Source organism: Urocampus carinirostris, chromosome 20, assembly GCF_059441175.1.
Source record: "Urocampus carinirostris isolate Australia breed hairy pipefish chromosome 20, RoL_Ucar_1.0, whole genome shotgun sequence".
In the NCBI taxonomy this organism is placed as follows: Eukaryota; Metazoa; Chordata; class Actinopteri; order Syngnathiformes; family Syngnathidae; genus Urocampus; species Urocampus carinirostris.
The window spans coordinates 21,633,734-21,655,799 of NC_142368.1; the positions used below are offsets into that span (position 1 = coordinate 21,633,734).

At 39.9% G+C, this 22,066-nt stretch overlaps 1 protein-coding gene across 1 annotated transcript; it reads right to left on the reverse strand.

Annotated features, from left to right (window-relative positions):
• Positions 1–2,729: 2,729 nt before the first annotated feature.
• On the reverse strand, positions 2,730–21,408 carry LOC148346577 (cytochrome P450 2K1-like). Its single transcript, XM_088325686.1, has 9 exons — positions 21,164–21,408; positions 19,910–20,072; positions 19,694–19,843; positions 17,943–18,103; positions 17,414–17,596; positions 17,191–17,329; positions 9,904–10,088; positions 6,092–6,233; positions 2,730–4,678 (listed from the first exon to the last, which is right to left on the reverse strand). The coding sequence occupies exons 1-9, from the start codon at positions 21,368–21,370 to the stop codon at positions 4,488–4,490; spliced, it is 1,521 nt and encodes a 506-aa protein (XP_088181812.1). The 5' UTR covers positions 21,371–21,408; the 3' UTR covers positions 2,730–4,487.
• Between the last annotated feature and the right edge of the window lie 658 nt (positions 21,409–22,066).

The window sequence follows — 22,066 nt, forward strand, 5'->3', positions numbered from 1 at the left end:
TCTAATGTTTGTTTCTTGTTGCATCGACTTATTTTCATATTCTATTGATGCTTTAATCCAAAAGGAACAGCGCGTAGACTTCGCTTAAAAGTCAAAGTAAGACTAAAAAACGTCTTTCTCTATGATACCATTTATATATTGCATTCTTGCTCCGCCAATCAAATGATGCAGAATGTGTGGATTTATTCTTTTAATCTGACTGTGCAACACCATACACGAACCCCACCGAATGTCACTGCATACCGCCTACACCCAACACGTACTGACTTTATGATTTCACTCTCATTCTATCATTTATGCAACAATTAGGTTAAGTCAAGTCAAGGGCTCAAAGGGCTGCACAAACCACAGATTATTGCAAACTTTAATATCCCCCTATGTTCCAGTCCCGGATCCTTCGCTCTGAAAATGCTGGTCCACCAGTGATCCCAAGAGCCAAGAAGAGATCCACAGGTTCAAAAGTGTTTTCCATTCGGGCCCTTGTGCTGTGGAATGCTCTGCTCCCTGAGATTCGATCTGCAACGTCAGTGGAACAAAGTATCATCACCTCTACCCTAGTTTACCAGGGCGACTGAGCGTCGATTCATAATAGAAATGAATTGCTCGTTGACACCCACACAAATGTTTTGATTCGGGAATGACGTGATTTTAAAATAATTTAATGGACAATATGCGACCATATGAAATGAAATGATCTGCATTTATATAGCGCTTTTCAAGTCAATGACTTCCCAAAGCGCTTTACATTGTGCTTCACATTTCCCAATAGCGGCTGTGATCTGTGCAGCCATGTAAGGCGCTAACCTGCTTATTGGGGGTAATTGGGGGTTCAATGTCTTACCCAAGGACACTTCGACATGTAACACGGACAAGCCGGGATTCGAACTGGGATCCCTTAATCCTAAAACGATCGCTCTACCTCCTGAGCTACTGCCGCCCCATACGTCATGACAGATATTGTGAAAATTATCAACAAAAGGCATGCAAGAAAGGCACCTAGATTAATGTAGTTATTTACCAGGCGCCTTGTCATGAGTACTGATGCGGGGAACCTGAGTCTGCTCCGTTGGCGCCAACAGCCGGGGACGCTGATTGGCTGCTTCGTCTTCTTTAAACCCCCGCCTTCCTGCCAACACTCGTCGGATCGTTTGTGAACTTACGCTACACGCTAGGCAAACGTTTGTGACTCCTGACTCTATCCTGCCCTGTTTTTCTGTCTGACCTGTTTGTTTTTGGTCCTCTGTCCCGGCCATCGACCTGTTTTTCCTCGCTCTCGACAATGCCTGCGCTCGACACGGAAGTGCCACTTCTGCGTTTCCAGCGATCTGCTACCCGGGACCGACGATCCCCGGATCGTGGGTGCAAGTCCTTTCCTCCTTCTTAATAAAATGGAGTAAAACAAACGCAATTGGGGCCCGTCTCCGTTCCTGGTCTGTGACACGCCTGTCCTCACAAAGATCGAGGGGATGCTGGTGCCAACTGGTAACTGGTTTCCAGCCAGGTCCAGGGTACACAATGACATACAAACAATCATCCACACATTCTGACAATAGAATAAAAATCATTTTTATTGTGTTGCCCATGGGGAAATTGTTTTTCTATAATAAATAATTTGTGTGAGGTGTGGGAGTTGATCCCTTAACCACAAGGGTTGTAGGGGTACCATTTCCTGTGGTGTGTCTTGGGCGACTACAGCCTGGTGGCACCTATCCCTCTCCAGGCTAACAAATGTTTCCAACTGGTCTCGGGGGCCTTTTGCGTGTCGGGCGAATGTGTTAACCACTGACCATAGAAACACATAATTTACTGTGTTTAAATTTTAGTGTAGGGCTAAAACAGATGCAAGTTTATCAGGAAGTGTTTCTCATAAATATTTTGTGCTTAAGCTTTTTTAATCAGTATATTACCAACAATAATTTAATGCCGAAAATGAATTAATAATTTGAATAAGAAAATTCTACTTAATTATATGTGCATCTATTTTTTTCTTCTACAGTGAACGTCCAAGCTACTCAATTTTTGAACCTTTTTTATAATATACCTCATTCATGACGAGCAACTCAGTATCTCACAACAAAATGTTAATTAACAATATATATAACGAAACACACGTACAATATAACGTTTTAAACTACATAAATAAACATGTTTGAAAAAAAAAATGGAGTAAGATTATTTTGTATTTTGTAAATAAATACAACATTTTGTAAGGGCATGGAGCCCTGGAGGTTGACAGGTATGATGCACTGAATTGTATCGTTGCAGTTGTCACTATCGGGGGAAGTAAATTAGGCCTCAATAACACATCCCCTATGGTCACGATGGTTTGACTCGGTGTCATACCAACGACGCTAGAATTATTATTGTCTTTGTAAACTGTGACATGACACATGCAGGGAGGAACAATGGAAAGGAGTCATCTTAGTAGATTGAAGGCAGTGTGTTAAAGTTAAACTCTGCGGTAATGAAGCACATACAAAAAAGCGCCCATCTTTGGGAACGCCCTTTCCCTTGTGTTTGGTAAGCCCAACCCACAGTAGGGCAGGACCCGACAAGTCATTTCAGGTCAAGCAGTTAGTGCTGCCAAACTTGGCTTTATGCACTACTAAATTCTATGCATAAAATTTGTTTAATCTTTCACTAACACGTTGATCTTTGATTTAATTGGCTTTATGGGATCATGATTCTCTGATGTAATAAGCAAATTAGTCAGTATAAAGATAGCAAAATGTGTTCAATCAGCTTTATTGAACAGCAAAGTCAAATACGAGTTTTTATGAAGTGTAAGACAAGCGTTGGCAAAACGACAGCCCACAGGCTGGCTCAGGCCCACAAACAGATTTAATTCAGCTCGCGAGACAAAGCTGAGAGAAGCACAGGAGAAAAATAACCTGCCATTTTAAATGTGTCCACTGGATGTCAACAAAGCTAAGTAGACACTCACAAAATAAACCACCCAATGTACCTGTATTTGTTGACTACCATTTATCAACCGCAGTACAGTTGAAGAAACAAACCATCCCGATGCTGTTTGACTTAAAGTAGAAGCGACGGACGCGCTGTTAGATACAATATGATCGCACTCTCCTGGATTTCATAGTCGGTGCTCCTTCATGTGCCCCCACTAAAACTTTCTGGATTTTCCGGGACTATACAGGCACACATAGAAACCCCAAGTTGAGAGATTTTAAAGTGCGCCTTAAATAACGGAAAATATGGTGAACAAAATAGGAAATGCATAGAACTTATACTTAAATGATACTACATACGGTAACTGATTTGCCTTTGAGAAACATATAGAGTGTCCTCTCGTGGCTAACGTGTTAATTGTTGCTAAAGTTAATTTTAGTGATAAAACCAGATGACGTAATGTTAATTTATGTTCTATTACATAAATCATTTAATTTAAATGTTTTTTGGTATGCAACCCTAATTATTACTGTACTTTTAATGCTATGCACATTACAGTCCAGTCCTTCATTATGAAAATTATATCACAAAAGACAGGTTTTTGGGGGTGCGCTTTATGATCCTGTGCACCTTATAATGCAGAAAATAGGTTAATTCAAATTAATTACGTTTTTAGTTATTTTTTAAATTCAATCTTTTTGCAAAACCAATTGGATAATATTGTGCCATTTCAAACAAATAGGCAATGAAACATAACTTGCGCATGTCACGGTTGGCATGGTGCCCAATTGGCCCTGCCGGTGAGGCGCCAGCTGCGGCTCGTTGAGAGATTGGCTTTCTGTTTATCTTAAGATCAGCGCTCTCTTGCTTCCTTTGTCAGTCCGTCAAACGAACTTCTACCCCACAAGACGTGAATTCTGACTCTGTCCTGTTGTTATGTCCAGCCCATTGTTCCCGTTTATTTTTGTCCTGTTTAATTTTGGGTTCCAGTTTGGTTTCATTCTGTTTTTGTCCTGTTTGTTATTTTCTCCAGTTTTTGTTCTCGTCTAGTTACTTCTTTTTATTTTCGATATCCTGATTCGTGATATATCTTTTCTGTCCCGTCCTGTCCGGTATCTGCCCCATCTGTCCGATATCAACTCGGGCAATTGGAATCGATCTCGTCTATCATTTCCCGCCAGACCGGCTGCCTAATGTGCTGACTCCCCATTTCTCGTAAAATAATGGCTTGTGTGAGAACGTCACACGATTGGGTCCTGATTCTGTTCTGGTTCCTGACTGCGCAGGTAAATGCAAGCGGATATATGGATTGGCTTATGTTATATTTTGTCCACAGGCATTTCTAAGGAATTGGATTCAAGATCCTTTCTTGGAATGTACAAAAAATTAAAGACATCAATCAGCCATATTTATTTGTCCGGCCACGTCTCAATGCAACATTTTTCAACCCAATGCAGCCCGCGACTCAAAAACTTTGCCCCCCCCTGGTTCAAGATCATCAATTTCTGATTTAAACATTTGTGCAAAGATTGCAGACTAGTGAAGAAAAACAAATATATGATTATAGAATTTGCTGGCTAGCCGGCAACGGGAACGGCGCAAAGCTGGTGTGGGGTCGGGCACAGAGTCCCTCCTACGATGGGGGTCATGTCCAGCTCGTCCTCTTTGATCCCCGGAGGAGGCCGGAAGCTGAAGTGCTGCAGCAGAGTGACGAAGAAAATGAAGAGCTCCATGCGGGCCAGGCTCTCTCCCAGACAAATCCGGCGACCTGCAGTGGAACCAGACGTGGGTAGAGTAGCTTAAGATTTTACTCGAGGAGAGGTCCTGTTACTTCTGAATAATATGACTCAATTAGAAGTAAAATGTAGTCATCCAAATAATTACTTGAGTAAAAGTAAAAAAAGGACTATGTGGAAAAACTATAGTACTCAAGTACTGAGTAACTGTAGCAACGTCTTATTTGTTATCCACAATAAATTATTCATAATAAAAAAAAAAATAAGATAATCAAGGTAAAGTCAAGTACTTTAATAAACAATAAAATTATGATAGTATGGTCCAGAGCTGCACGGCGGTTGAGTGGTTGGTGCGTCCGCAGCGCAGTTCTGAGGTCAGCCTTCCTGTGCGGAGTTTGCATGTTCTACCCGTGTCTGTGTGGGTTTCCTCCGATTTCCTACCACATTTTAAAAACATGCACGTCAGGTAAATAGGCCGGTCGAAATTGTCCCTAGGTGTGAATGAGCGAGTGAGTTGTCTGTCTCTGTGTGCCCTGCGACTGGCTGGCCACCAGTTCCGGTTGTCCCCTGCCCACTGCCCAAAGACAGAACCCTCGCGACCCTACTGAGGATAAGTGGTGCAGACAATGGATAGGTAGTATGGTCCAGAGTAAATGTCTCTGTCCGAAGTTGCTATGTGTATTCTGGGTAGACCTAAGACATGCTTCTGAAAGACCTGAATGAACCACATCACCGTTTTTATAGTTCCGTTCCTATGGTAACGCACAGGTGCCATGAAAGTAAATAAGAGAATAATTAAAAAAGACTAAATCCATCCATCCATTATCTGCACTTCTTATCCTCAGTAGGGTAGCCGGGGGGCTGGAGCCCTTCCCAGCTATCTTCGGGCAGTGGGCGGGGGACATTCTGAACTGGTTGCCAGCCAGTCACTGGAAACCCAGAGACAGACAACTCACTCGCTTATTCATACTTAGGGACAATTTGGACCGGCCAAATAAACTGACATGCATGTTTTTGAAATGTGAGAGGAAACCGGAGTGCCCGGAGGAAACCCACGGGGAGAACATGCAAACTCCACACAGGAAGGTTAGATCTCGTGACCTCAGAACTGTGCCGCACATATATAAAATATAAATCTTATGAATGTGTTCATGTGTTTAAATGTGTACATTTTTAATACTTTCGGAAAATTGGATTGAATATGTTTAAATGCCAATTAAGGCCTTATTTTTAGAGTAATGAATTCAATGCCTATTAAGACTTTTCAAGGATCCACTGGACAATTTTTGATGGAACAAACCAACTGAACAATTCAAACAAGGTAGAAAATAAACCAAAGAGTAAACAGAAATAAGCAAGCAGCAATTCAACAAAAACAACTATTGAAGATACACACGCCGTCAAATTCTACCTAACAACAGTTGATTGTGAAGTTGTTTGCGTACCTGCCGAGAAGGGCATGAAGGCATCAGGCTTGATGAACTTCCCGTCCTGGTCTAGGAAATGTTGCGGATGGAATGAATGCGGTTTCTCCCACTGGCTCTCGTCATGGAGGACGGATGAGAGGAGGGGGTACACTGTTGTGCCCTGCAGGGTAAGGAAGAAAGACAAGGTTTAAGGAAAAGCTCTAAAACTCAATTTACTTGGGGGGCTGCCAGAGCTAGGGTCGGGGTAAAGTCGGGGCACATAGGGTTTTACACAAGAAAAGCTCTGGTATAAACATTTCACCGTGATCAAATATCTTTATTTTCATACCAAAAATAAATTATTAAAAACAAAAAAACTACATATGAGGACAATTCAAGTCAAGTCAAGTCATTTTTATTTGTATAGCCCTAAATCACGAAGAGTCTCAAAGGGCTTCACAGATTGTTACACTATATTACACAAACTATTTTCAACCGACAAGAGGAGTAGGTTATTCATATGCAATGGAGTAGAAGTGAGTTTTAAGTTTAGATTTAAACATTTCCACTGAGGTTGCAGATCGAATCTCAGGGGGAAGAGCATTCCACAGCACATTAAATACATCTTTAATAAATGAACAAAATATAAATAATATCTGAAATAAAAAATACTTAATTGTCACGGTTGCCATGGCGCCCACCTGTGTGGCCCCACCTGTGTGACAGGCTGCGGCTCATTGACAGATTGGCTTCCCTTCCATTTAAGCTCAGTGCTCTCACTCTCACTTTGTCAGTCTGTCAACGAACCTCTGCCCCGCAAGACGTGGGTTCTGACTCTGTCCAGTTTCCTGCTTGCGTTTCCTGTCCTGTTTCCATTCATCAATCCATTATCTGCACCACTTATCCTCAGCAGGGTTGCGGAGGTGCTGGAGCCCATCCCAGCAATCTTCGGGCAGTGGGCAGGTGACACCCTGAACTGGTTGCCAGCCAGTCGCAGGGCACACAGGGACAGACAATTCGCTCGCTCATTCACACCTAGGGAATTTGGACTGGTCAAATAACCTAACATGCATGTTTTTGGAAAGTGGGAGGAAACCGGAGTGCCCGGAGGAAACCCACGAAAGCACGGGGAGAACATGCAAACTCCACACAGGAGGTTTGACCTCAGAACTGTGCCGCACATGCGCTAACCACTGCGCCGCCGTGCTGCCCCTGTTCCCATCTATTTTTGTCCTGTTTAATTTCGATATCAATCCTGTCTGTCCTGTCCTGGTCGGTATCGACCCCATCTGTCCGATATCTGCTCGGGCAATTGGTATCGATCTCGTCGGTCTCTGGCTTCCTGTCATTCCACACCAGACTGCTGCCTAACGTGCATGACTCCCCATTTCCCATGAAATAAAAGGCTTGTGTGGGAAACGTCACGCAATTGGGTCTACCTCCTGTTCTGGACGTGACATTAATAAACTAAATGTGTGCAGAAAAATCCAATATTATTAAAATTCAATCGTGCAAATTTGAAACTTTGTTACTTTCTGCCACCATCTCTTGGATCTCAGCATCAGTCAGCTCCAATGTTTCCTCAAAGCTGCGCGCGTGCGCAATCGCGCACTATCCAGAACTTTTCCGCACACAAGAAAATCTAGCCAGCTCCCAATAATCAGGGCTCGAAATTGCTAATTAAGAAGCGAATTAAGTCAAAGTTACAGTGCATGAAGGTAAAAATACAAGGGTTCCCCTGACGCTGTGTTCTAAATGCCGTATTTTAAAGTCAAGGTCGAAGTAGAACGAAGTTGAGTAAAGTCAGTAGAGTTTTCGAGAACCGGCTTCTTCGGCTCGACTCACATAAAGGAACAGGCTTTTTCGAGTCCTAAATGGCTCTTCAGGTTGTTTTTGCTTCTTTCATCCCTATATGACCAAATATTATGTAAAATTATGCACAAAATGACTTAAAGGAAGGGGGGAATAGAACAAAAAAGAGAAAAAAATACCAAAATGAAAGACCAGTGAAAAGGTGAGAAAAAAGAAACAAAAGGAAGAGAAAAAAGAAGGAAAAATTCAGAAAAAAAAGTCAGAAAAAAAGTAAATAGAGAACAAAAAGAAAAAAAGTAACAGCTCTGAAAAAATAACACAATGAGATTTTTTGAAAGGAATTAAAAAAAAATAGAAAAAAACAGAGAAAAAGAAGAAAAAGTTTGTGTTGCATTCAAATAATTTCCAATTGTATCAAGTCAATCTTGTTGCGAGCATTGTACTTCCACTAAAAAATGTGATTATATGCAGTTCTGTATCGTGCAACCGACTAAATAAGCCCCCTAAAATGTTAGTATTATGCGACAAAAGATACCAGGAAGAAAAAGAAATGGAAATCTTGTGAAAGAATTGTTGTAAAAACAAATGATGTTTGTAGGCCGTACAGACTTTGCAATAATAAATTAGTCAATTCATTCAAGTGAAAAAATTTGTTGCATTGCCGGAAACTCAGCAAAATGTAACGTGATGTCAAGTTTTGGACATGTTTGATAATGACTTAGTTGCCACACTTGGGATTGCTGTTTCTCACTGTTGTTTCAAGCGTTGCTCACCGACTTTGTGTGAACGCTCAGATCCGTGGAAAATTAGAGGGAACATTGGTCAGCTCATTCATCAAGTACGAGCATTTCGTTCCCAAATAAACTCTCCTATTTACATCTTCTTAGGGGTTTTGGGTTGGCTTTTGTACTGTATTTCTGAACAGGCTTTTTCTTATTCCTAAAAGTTTGATGCTTAAAAAAACTCTGATGATGAGCATAAAGTCTCGTATTTTACATAGTGAAATCCCTACCTAAGATCAATGCCATGTTTTTAGTCTGGCAACTTGCTGCTACGCTGTGCTCTCTAGAGGTCAAATATTACACACCGGGCTAACCGTCCCAGGTCCAAGCAATCCTTTGTTCCGCATTTCAATTTCAATAAAATATTTCATGATTCATTGCAGTGATAAATCGAATAAGCCTATTTTTTGGCGCTACTGCTGCAACAACTAATCGATAAAAATGATGATTAAAAGTGTTGGAAACTAATTAGATCAATTCATTGTATTATGTGATTTATGAGCCACTAAGTACGTTACATCAATGCAAATAAGAGTTCACACAATTCTGTTGTAGAACCACTTTGGTCCGGCGCCTTTTGCAAAGCAACTGTAGCTGTATTTCTACGTCTTTTCTCCCTTTCCCTCTCTTTTTCTCTCTTCTTATTTCTCACTATCATTTCCAACTCTTTTCCTTTCTTCCTCTCATTTTTTTCTCTTTCTTTCTCACCATCTATTTTTTCAATTTCTCTCTCTCTCTTACGCTTTGTATTACTTCTCCCTTGATCTCTATTTCTCACTCTTTTTCGCTCTCTCTCACGCTCACTCTCGCTTTCTCTTCGGTCATTCTTTATATCTCTTCCTTTTTTCCATCTTTTTCTTTTCTTTCTTCCTCTTTCTCATTTTTCCTCCCTTCTTTTCTTTATGGTACTTTCTCTGGATGTTGATCTCTCTATTCTTCTCTTTCTCCAACCTTCTTAACTCTCTTTAATTCTTTCTTTATCTATTTTTCTTAAATATACTAGTCAGGCCCCATGAGATTTTTTTTCTAGCATGTGGCCCCCTGCTAAAATAATGTTGACACCCCTGTTTTAAACTAGCGTCTTGCAAATGGTCTTCAGGCCATGGGTATGAGATGCCTGATTTAAGGGGGGTTTGTTTTTTTGGGGGTGGGAGACAACCGCAAATACTTATGTGAAAGCACTTTTTGGGATATTGGGACTTCCCTTGAGTTTTGTTGTATTGACTGTAAGTTAAAAGTGTCTGCCCATTTGCCGACCTTCTTGATGAAGTAACCCTGGAAGGTGACGTCCCGGCTGGTTCGGTGAGGGAGTGACATGGGAATGATGTCGCACAACCTCTGCGTCTCGTGGATAACGGCATCAGTGTAAGGCAAATTCTTGCGATCCTCCACTTGTACCTGACGATCTCCGATCACTCGCTTGAGCTCCGCTTGGACCTTGTCTATGTGTTTATTCAAAGAAAACACAGTCAGAGTCAATTTAAATGGACAAATTGGTACTCATCTGCGAGCAGAAGAAGATCCAACACCAAAAAGGAAGGGGTGCGTGTAATATTTGACTACTAGATGTCGCTGCAATGTGTAGTGGTACCTTAAACGAGTGCTACAAATAGGGTTCCTACAGCTTAAGACAAGTTAAATTCAAGACTTTTTAATGTCTTTTGACATCCAATTAAACTAACTCAACAAAAAAGGAAACACCAGATTAATTAGAGGCAATTACAAAACACTGTTTATTTCATTTATTTTTTAAATCCCATTTTGGTACATCTTTCCATCTTTAAGACATAACACTCTCCAATGTTTTAGACATGGAAAACAATGAATAAAAAGGACTTTTCATGGATCATTAGTCAAAACTAGCAGATATCTACTAATTCTACTAAGAACTCTTATGCTACAGTACATTCATGATGCATTTTTATTATTCTTATTAATGTGTTCACGTTTTTAAGGCTTTCAAAAGTTGAATTTAAGACATTTTAAGGCAAATAAAGGCCTTGTTTTTAGAATGATGAATTCAATGCATTTTAAGTCTTTTCAAATCCGGAGGGAACCCTGTACAAAGCACAAGGAAGAATACAAACTACATATAATCAAAGTGACCAAACCTTTGTTTTTTTTGTTTTTTGGGGTTACCTGTAGCAGCAAGATGGCGGACACACATGTCAGCTGCCTATAGGTGAGCCTCATGTTATGAAAAATAAATACATATTTCTCAATCTATGAATATTTAAAAATGTGTCTTTATGTGATAGTTCCTGTGATTTTGTTTATTTTCTTTAATGAATAAAGATTTTAACACTAGGAGGTACATGTAATAGACAATGTCCCTTTGAAGAACATCTAATTTTTTGTTTATATAGAGTATTCATTTCCTGCCAAGTCTTAACTACCCGTGACCTCGACAGGTAAGAGCTTTTATTTTGAAATCATTATTCAGGAAAAAAGCAGAGGAACAGGAAGTGAAATGGACAAGCTGTAGTCTAATTAACAAATGGAAAATGTGTAAAAATGCCTTAGGTAGAATTCCATTTCACTAATTGTAGTTGCTAATGTTATTATGCTAATGTGTTTTAGGTCTGCCGCGTTAGTTTTTAAGACACATACATAAACATTTGCCAATTTTCAAATGTTCATGCATTACCTAAGCTTAACATACAACATTATATTAGTTTAGCTTACTTTATTCCAGTTTTTATTTTATTTGGCGAAACAAATGCCTGAACTAGAGCTACTATTAAAAATGTAATTATTCATAATGGATAAAACCATTTTAAAAAGTTGAAAAAAATGAGAGTAGCATTTTAGAGGGACATTTTAGGTTGATAGTGCTTCGTGGACAATGTTATCACTTCCATGGACATTGTTTATAATCTAGTGCCTCCAAATGGTAAAAAAAACTTCTGAAGTCGAAGTCAGAAGTTTGAACGTAGTGCAGTTGTGAAACCGCAAATCACTGCGGTTTTTTCAAGGTTTTGTAGTGAGTGATGGAGTTTTGGCCAACCACAATTATTACTGTTCGAGTTTTAAACGCGCCGACCATTTAGAGGCAAGTTTTAATAACAGCACAAGCCAATAAACGCTATTCAAAGTTTGCAAGCATCAACGCTATGCCACACCCACCGCGCGAGCTCATTGAGTGTCACGGCGGACTTTGTAAACATAGTCCCAGAGACAACAAACGAGAAGGAAACGAAGCTTGCACGGAAGAAGGGCGGGATATCACTTGTTTGGACCTATTTTGATTTTGACAAAGCGAACGTGGAACAGAAGAAAACGCTCGTTGCAGAATTTGGTCCAGAGGAAACACGAGTCCTTTGTACCAGCACTTTAAAAATTATCACTGCGTGTCAAAAAGGATTACAAGTAAAAGAAGGTGCATCTACAAGTGGACTGAGAGGTAAAGAAACCTCCATCAAAGCGGCATTTGCGCCTTTCACGCCATACAAAAAATTGTGACCATAGTATTCAGGTAACGACATAGAAAAATAGGGTTTTTACTACTGTGCATGTAGGAGATCGGCCCGCCAGCCATCTTGTTCGGCTGCCCGGGCCTCTCTGACCACATCCGGTTCAGTAGGCGTATTTATAGAGTGCTTCGAGGTCCTAAGATTACCCACAATGCATTGCTCGCGCCCATTTTGGAAGTCCACAAAGCTTTTCACTTCATTGTTATTGTTCAGCGAACCAGTTAGATTCTACATTGTAATGCCGAATACGTGCGTTATTGTTGGCTGTTGTAGCCGAGGGGAAAAGGGTGGGAAGGGCTTCTTTAGACTTCCGAAGTGTGTTTACGATCAGGAGATTGAAGCTCAGGAGAAAAGTGAACGGCGAAGACGAATGTGGCTGGCAGCTATCAACCGGTCGAATTTGCCAAAGCTTGACTGTGTTCGTGTTTGTTCTGACCACTTTCTGACAGGTAAATTGAATTATTTATGATGTAGAAATACATTTTAAAAAGGTTATGGGACATGTGTACTTCATGACAACAGCTCGACGACCCCAAACTACTTTTATAACATATATGTGAGGTATTTCGCCGAAAACGACATTTAAAAACCGAACAAAACTCTGTTTCTCATTCGTACACTATTTTGGTGGAGAAATTCAACGCGGTTTCAGGGAAAGAGAGTCTCCTTTCCTCAGTCAACTCGCGTCAATAGAGGATTTAAAGCCCCCGAAAGCTAAGCTAACTTAGCCACCGATGCGCCGTTCGGAGAAGCGTTGCCTTTCCCGGGTTGTTCAACATAGAACAAAAGGGAAGCAACATGAGAACAACATTCCCCTAAACCTGCAACACAGTTGCAATAGGCACACAGAATCGATGATGACTTGTCAACAATGTTCCATGGTTGTAAACTTGGCTGAGACAAACTCTGAGAATGTAGAACTTTCCCTTTCACAATCTTGTTTTCATCACCTTCGCTTGTGTGCACAGACACATCCCGAACCCAACCAGACACAAATCTGTTGTATGCTTCCATACTTTTGTAATTTTGAAAATCCTTCAGTTCACAAAAGATAGTTAACAAGTTCGATGTAGGTCACACACGGCAACAAATCGGGATCAGACTTCCAGTCCTTGTTTTTAATTTTGTAGGGATCCAATTTTCCAATAAAATGCAACTTCGCAGCGTACCGCTCGCGTGCTTGCTTGTCTAAACTCTCCACGTAGTTTTCCATAGTGTTGATGGACAAAATCCGTACACAAACAAAGCTAGTTGAGTAAATAAATAGACAAACTGAGTAAATATTTGCTCCTCTCGCTATCACCGCTTGTAATCGACAGACTTCCAAGATGGCGGCACGAAGCCGTGTTACTATTTTTAGCACAAAGCGCGGAGCCCTCTATTGAAAGGTCACGCATGCGCAGTGAATACAATAGAGTCGCGCATGCGTATTACATTACAATAGAGTTAGACTGAAAACGTAAATCTTTGAAAATGTGACTGTGTGTGTGTGTGATGATTACTTGTATATTAAAAACAGAAAAACAGGTTAAACAAATTAATTTCATAGCAGTCTGAAATACACAATAACTAAAAGTAGCTTACTTTACAGATAGGTACTTGTATTGATTGAATATTTGAAAAGTAAAAAATGGTCAAGGGGGGCGCCAGACTGCAGAAGTTTGGGAACCATTGCACTAGACAATAGAGCAACATCTAGAGGTCAAATATTACACCATGTCCCTTTAACCCCTTACCGTTCCTGTTCACCTAAAATCCCAATCCAAGACGTCCCCAAAGTACTGTAAACTGAATGCTGTTTTTGAACCGTTTTGGTCTCTTTTGAAGGGTAACACTATGAAGTTTTTTCCCAAACGTGCAACTTAAATCGAGTAGTTTGTGTTGGAACACACAGAAAAAGGTTTTTATTCTTGCCTGATTTTTTTTTTGCAATCAAATGTCTGCAGATGAGTGTAGCATGGGCATCTTATCAGGAAAACAGGTGAGACAATAGCTTGAAGCCTTACCTACTACCTTGTCAAAATTGATCACAATTTGAAAAGCTAAACATTGTGTTTTACGCATTTTTCCAATAATAGGTCGAGGCGTTTGTAAAAGTGGCCATTTAGAAACAAACCGTTCACAGCCCTAAAAACTTTGCATTCGTGTATTTAACTTCGGCCATTTTTTATACATTGCGAAAGAGTTGTAAATGTTTGACTTCTCTTTTCAAATATTAATCCATGAATGTGCACACTTGAACGTAATACCTGCGCGTAAAAATGGATCCCGGGTTGCATTTGTGCACATATATTCTCAGCTCTGATTTAAATACAGGACTAGGAATTGGGTAACCAATGTTTCAATCCACATTTGAATCAGTCACTATTTGTTTAATAAAAATTCAAGCCGAATTGGTCATGAAGTTTTTTTTTACAGGCCCTTTTACGTTGTCACAGGATAAGGACTGTGAAAAGAAGCTTGCAATTGGCCAAGAGTGGTGTCAATCAAAATCTCAGAGAATGACAACTGTACTGGAAGTTATCTGACGAGTCGGTTTATTTTTAAAGGAGAGTTTTGAGCCAAACAGATGGATTACAAAATGATTGTCAAACGAATCAGGAATGCTTTTAGGCGGATTTTTTTTTCCCTGTCAGCCTTATCGTTTTGGGCAAAATATTTTACATGGTTGGATTCACTTGACTCTTGAGAATATAAGCAGACCATGTTTGTGGGAAACCGTTTCATGAGTGGAATAATGCAAGACTTTAGGGTGAGTTATAAGAGTTCTGGTATCATGTTTCAAGCGGATCGTTATGTTTCTGTGATGAGTAATTTTAAAATGGTCATCATATCTTAAATTTCAAAAGTTTATGCTATCCAATGATATGCGGCATGACATATTCCAGTGAATTGTGACATTGTGAGGACAGGATACGGCACCTTGTTTGACATATTTTACGCATATACTAATTTTTTGCGACGTTTTAAAAGCTTATACATTACCTTTATGCTAATAAGCCTAGCTAGCTTGTCATGCCCATAGTGACATGCTACGCTACTTGTCAAAACTTATTAGTCATAATATGTATAAAATAGTGAAAAGTTTTTAATATATTGCTTACCACGGAGCCGATTATCGCACATGCAAAGCCAAGACAATACTGATCAAAATAGGTTCCGTCCGATATTTATAGAACACAATTTTAACTAGTTTACAGTCAAGGTGTCACACCAACAGAACCCGCTTTGGCTGTAAATTGATAAATAATCCTTTATATGGAAGCTAATTAAACAAGCTATTTTCATTGTTGAAGCTCCAGCAATTTGTTGGGGTGAGCGGTAAGAATGGGCGGAGCTAGCACAGTAAGCACTGAAGGTAAATATATAGTTATCCTCGATTGCAGTATTCTGTGACATTTTTACGAAACAACTTTGCTTGCACCTTGTTTTGAAACCATTAAGGACAGAAAATGACAGTCAAAATGATCCTCAATCTTCTTAAGTAACTGCGGAAGGGAGGCCGATTTGAAGTGGTATATTGTTATAGAACACAGGCTATGGCTTAATTACTATTAATAGATTTTTTTCAAATCATCCAATGTCACACGGTGAAATAAAATGCGCTGAAGAGTTAGCTTATGTCTGGAGAGTGAGTTTTGCAATTTTGTTGAATTTTGCCTTAAATATATGTTGTAGCCCTCTCTCTCTCTCTCTCTCTCTCTCTCTCTCTCTCTCTCTTTCTCTCTCTATCAATAAATCTAAATATGTTTGCTTTTATGGCTCTTTGGGTCACGAAGGTTCGGAACCCTGATTTAGAGGGAGAAAAATGAACATTCCGGATTTTTTTTTTTTTTTAGAATTTACAGTTTTCATAGAAAATGCGTACTTTGTTATTTACTGTAAACTAGAGATGAATCGTAATACTTGGTAGCTCCGCGAAACTATCCATGAGATGTTAATTGTGTGTTCACAAATTGATTGTGATAATGTAATGCAGGGGTGTCAAACTCCATTGAGCTGGGTGCCACATGCTTAAAAGAAAAATCTCACGGCAAAGGGGAGAGAGAGAAATGGAAAAAAAATGAGAAAAAGTGGGAAAGAGAGGGGTGAGAAGGAAAGAGAAAGTTAGAGACAAAGAAAGAGAAAAACAAAGAGAGCAAGACAGAGAAAGAAAACAATAGAGAAAAAAAATGAAAGAGAGAGAGAGAGAGAGAGAGAGAGAGAATATAACGAGGGAAAGAGAGAGTGTGAGAAGGAAAGAGAAAAAAGAGAAAGCAAGAAAGAGAAAAAGAGAGCACGAAAGAGAAAAAAAATGAGTAAAATGAGAGAGAGAGAGAAAGAGAGAGAGGAAGAGAATTATTACTCCAGATGCTTTGCTATTTAAACTACACTATGCACTGCACTATGTTTGTTCACTGCTCAAACAGACACCGCACAAAAAACAAAAAAAAAACACTACCTCATACGAATATAATGTTACTCATGTCTTGTTCTTGCACATGTCGACTGCACTACGTTTAATGCTCAAATTGCACAATGTCTGACCATTTCCTGTTTCATGCTGACTATTTTTGCACTATGATGACTTTGCACCAAATGCAATATTGCACAACCGTTACGATACCGACGTTATCACGACAACCCTGTATGTAACATCCCACATGCCGACATTTCTTGTGTAAATACCATGTAAATTATAACTATAGCCTTATCCCCCTTGTCTTATAACATTATCTTCTCTGTTCCTTTATCTTCTTGCTCATACCTCACTATGAATGTGTAAAACTGGAGTGTCATGCCCAATTTCGTTGTCACAATATGTTAGCCTATTTGTAACAATGACAATAAAGGTATATTCTATTCTATTCTATTCTACAGCTCATTTTTCTCTTGCGCTTCGAACAGTGTTGGGCCGCCTGTGTGACGCATGTGATGTAAAGGTTGTTTATGGATGGATAGTTTTTATGGTAAAATAAGCAGCTGAATGTGTTTGATTCATTACAGGTATCTGATTTCAATTTAACACTAAAACAAGTATGCGAGTGACCTGAATTGCAACAACCAACAGATGAGTCACCATTCTTGTTACCTTGTATGTCAGGATACTTGGCCATGAGGAGAAGGGCCCATCTGAGTGTTGTGGACGTAGTTTCTGTGCCTGCCACAAACAGGTTGGAGACGGTCATTAAAAGGTTTGAATTGTGAAAGTGGCCCACGTCTCCTGAGTCCTGTGAACAAAGAAATGGCCGTCATTAGTTTTTTGGGATTCATTCTTTCCCTGGATGGTCTTCAAGGAACAAAGATCGTGTAACCTCCTGTTGCTGCTGCCGGATCAGAAAAGCGTCGATAAAGCCTCGGCTGCTTTGTGGATTGAGGGTCTCTTTCAGTCCATGGATCAGTTCCGTGGCTTGCTTTCGGTTAGCCGTCCCCAGAACACGGAGCTCTTCTCTCTCCGAGGAGAACCACTTGCCGAGCCAGGGGAACATGTTGTACAACTGAAGAAAACCGACTGTTCAATTGATATGTTTTTCGTCATGTTCTCCCCCCGCCTGCGTAGGTTTCCCCACTCCGGTTCCCTCCCACATTCAAAAAACACGCACATTAGGTCAATTGGCCGGTTCAAATTGTCCCTAGGTGTGAATGAGCGAGTGAGTTGTATGTCTGTGTGTACCCTGTAACTGGCTGGCAACCAGTTCAGGGTGTCCTTGCCCCAGCCCGAAGATGATTGGAATAAGCTCCAGCACCCCCGAGACCCTAATGAGGATAAGTGATGCAGAAAATGGAGGGATGGATGTTCTTGGACATTAAACGTGACAAAGAAATGGATGGTGTTGAAGGTACCTGCACGGATGGACCGCCCACAATCTGAACGTTTCTGCTGGTGCGCTGCACCATGGCTGTGAAGACGGGGTCACTATACTGGAACCTGCTACCGAACACCATTGAGCAAATGATGTTGGACACGGCGTAGTTGATGTGCTGCTGATTGTCAAATGCTCTACCTGAAACGATGACCAGCACCATCATTGAAGAAGACCAACAGGGTCGGTACACCTTTTTCATGCCAAAACTCAAGCACTTATCAAGCACTTTTAAGGCCAATTCGTCCAGTTCCTTTAAAGGGAGAAATCCAGCACCGATCAAAAGAACTTTTTTTTTGTTGGCTTTGACTACTAAAATAAAGTCGCTTTTGTGCTGCTAATAAATACTTTTCGATATTGTACTCTGTTTTATCGATGATCAACTATCTTTTTGTGCTATAAACTGACATGACTTCTGCCATCCTGTTTCAACATTGCATGCACAGCTTCAATACTTCACACTTGTTTACAAACACGGAAAGGGCTCTATAGATATTGGGTAATGATGGACTTCCACATGGAAGACAAAAAGAAAAGAAAAGAAAGTACTCTATGTAAAAAGCATAAAAATGTGGATGCATTTTAGTGATATTGTTTGTTCCAAAGCAGAGTGCATTGAGTATTTCAATCTTGGAGACTGCTAATTTATTTATATTTTTGGGCTGGGTTTTTTTTCTCAGAAGCTGTGACTAAATTGGTTAAAATTGAATTGTAAATAGTTAATTTTTCTGTACATTTTATCAATTGTAGAGTTAATAAAAGTTGTAAAAGTATTTTCAGGGATTTTGTGTTTTTGTTCCACTTTAAAACTGTTCAGTGTGTAAAAATCTGAAATTGTTTTGTATTTTACCATTTTTTGTAGATCTGTGAATATTTTCATTTATTGTTCATGTGGTTTGCAGGGATCCCCTGCAAGATATATATGAAACGACTAATTATGAAATTATTTGGTGAATAATGTTTTATCATTATTAATAATATTTTACAAAAAATATTCTAAAGAGACTTTTGGGAGCCAAAGGAGACAGCTCTTCTCAGTGAGCCGCTTCTCGAAAAAGAGCGGGAATTCCCATGACTAGTCTGATAAACCTGTCCTGCGACAGTAGGGGGCATGACAACTAAATTATGAGAACTGGAGCCACCATCAGCGTCGTTTTTACACCCTATTTTTAATTTTTATGACTTTAAAAGCGTCGTCTACTGAGTCAATTTGTTAGGGTAACGCGGAAATGGAAATAATTTCAAGCATTTTCAAGCACTTCAATAAAAATTCAAGCATTTTCCTGACATTGAAAACACTGTTAAAATTAAAGCATTTTCAAGCATTTCAAAGCACCGTTCAAACCCTGGTAAAAAGACACCACCACACAAGAAGCTGATTGAGCTTTCTTACGACATACTCCAAAAGGTATTTGTCCGTATTCTGCTCTTGCGCCATTCTCAGGGATCGTGCACCTAATTCATGGCCAAATCCAAGCACTTTTTAAAGACTTTCAAGAGGTGGTTCTTTAGGCACCAAATAAAAGTTACAAATGTAACTATGGTTCTATGAGTCCCGCACAACCAACAGAGACCCCCTATCACTTGGAATCCTGGTGTTTAAGCAAGAACATTCCACAGGAAACAAACAAACATGTGGTGAGACTGGAATCAGCACACTTCAATAGTTCATTATTTTGTTGTTATGGTGTTACAAGTGCATATTATGTGGGTAATTGTCATTCTCCTCACCTTTAAATTCTTTGAAGACCTCTAAGATGTGCTGACACTCCTCGATGATCTTGTCCTCACAGGCCTTCTTCCCCATCCCGAAGTCTCTCAGATTGCTCAATGCAAAGCGACGCATCTCCTTCCAGGACTCTCCATTGGTCCAAATAACGCCTTTGAGTGGGTGAAACCATTTCATTGACTTCCTGTTCACTTAATAAACACAAGCTGAATATTTACCGTGTTCCAGCTTGGTCTCTTTGATGGTGGTCAGCGGATCTCGTTCTCCAAACTCTTCAGCGTGTTGGACCAGAGCCTCCTTGACTGTCTTGTACCCAGCCAGAACCACAACTTTTTTGGGGCCCATGTGAAAGGTGAACACTGGGCCGTACTTCTTATACATCTTGGAATAAAAAGGTTTGGTTTCTGAGTATAGTCCACCCAAAATGGTTTGCCCATACAATGTTATGTTCAATAGAACCACAGGAGTCTAGAATTAACATTCTGATCATTATAACAAGAAATGAACGAGTACCAATACCTAGAGTTGGTAGCCACGCAAGCGTTTTTGGTAGTTTACTTTTTGCAGTTTAGCTACTTTGTGGATTTTCATCATACATTGTACACTATTGCAGGTCCTTTTTGGAATGCAACCCCTGCAAATAGAGATAACTGTATTGGTAGCAGTATTGGCTGCCTTAATGAGGCTATTCAATAATAATAAATGAGAGATTGGAAGAATCATGAACTGTCGTTAATTTGTATTAGTGCAATATTAAGGAAAATGTTGAATGCTGAGGTCATGAGATCGAACCTTCCTGTGTGGAGTTTGCATGTTCTCCCCGTGCTTGCAAGGGTTTCCTCTGGGAACTCCGGTTTCCTCCCACATTCCAAAACATGAATGTCAGGTTAACTTAATGTTGGTCCAAATTGTCCATAGGTGTGAATGAGCGAGCGAGTTGTCTGTCTCTGTGTGCCCTGCGACTGGCTGGCAACCAGTTCAGGGTGTCCCCTGCTCACTGCCCAATGATAGCTGGGATGGGCTCCATCACCTCCTCGACCCTACTGAGGATAAGTTGTGCAGATAATGGATATATATATATATATATATATATATATATATATATATATATATATATATATATATATATATATATACTTTAAATAGATGTTTGACAATGTTTTATTTGCAATATTATATTTACAAATATGGGCCTATATGATGTTCTGTGTACTTTTTCTTCAGATGGCTGTGCATTGTAGTGTTGTTAACTTTTAACTGGTGGTGTTGGAAAAATACCAGCAAAACGAGCTTAGAGTCCAAAAGTTCAAACACTAAACCGTAGTAACCATCCACTGGCCATTGCAATTATAGTAAACGATGAACAAAACATCTTATGTAAACTTGAATCGAACACTAAAAAAATTAGAGTAGAAAAAAAAATCACATAACTTCCTCAAAAGTTTGCATCAACAAAAGCCTAACAAACTGACCTCCAAGAGAGTCCGATGCGGTCCATGCAAGTTCAGAAGGAGCAAGTTCCCGAGAAGAGGCAAAGGTCTGGGCCCCGGAGGCTCCTGCTGCTGCGGATCCGGCGAACTGGAGACCGATGACCAGGCCACATAGACGAGGAGCAGTACCAGTATCGAGCCCAGCAAAGAGCTGGAGCTTAGTGGGAAGAAAGCAACTGCAGCGTCCATGATTGAGAGTCCGACTGGTGACTGCGGAGAGGACGCCCCCTCCAATGTGTTTACGGAACCGATCACTAAGTCCAACCCACAGCAGGGCGGGACCAGAGAAGTAGAAAAAAAAGCACCGAAACGAAGTACAGAACTGTATTAATGATATACCTGTTAGAAAACGATGAGAAACATGAAGTTTCTAAAATAAATTGAATAAAATGTACAGGTCTCAGCATATTGTGCACAGGTGATAAAGTTTATTATTTTCTGTAATGTACTGATTAACATAAGACTTTCATATATTTTAGATGCATTACCATACCTGTCAACCTCCAGGGCTCCATGCCCTTACAAAATGTTGTATTTTCCCTTACAAAATACAAAATAATCTTACACCATATTTTTTTCCAAATGTGTTTATTTATGTAGTTGAACATGTTATATTGTGTATTGTGTGTTTCGTTATATCATATATACTGTTAATTAACATTTTGTTGTGAGATACTTGTAAAATAAGTTATCATGTTATTACTTTGTTGTTAGTGCTTGAACATCAGTTTAATTCTCGTAAGTACATGTAAATGGACTCAGTCTACCAATTAAAAAAACTATTTTACCAGAAAATCACAATGACCTAGAATTGATGAGCTACTTTCAAAACGGGTCTGCGGGCAGCTCAGTTGTCCTTAGGGGGCACTCTTGTGCCCGCATGAA

Coding starts and splice junctions, on each gene's coding strand:
- LOC148346577 (XM_088325686.1), bottom strand. CDS start 21,370: ATGGACGCTGCAGTTGCTTTCTTCCCACTAAGCTCCAGCTCTTTGCTG. Junction 17,597..17,942: donor TGGGCGGTCCATCCGTGCAG/GTACCTTCAACA, acceptor GGTTTTCTTCAG/TTGTACAACATGTTCCCCTG. Junction 4,679..6,091: donor CTTCATGCCCTTCTCGGCAG/GTACGCAAACAA, acceptor GTTCCACTGCAG/GTCGCCGGATTTGTCTGGGA.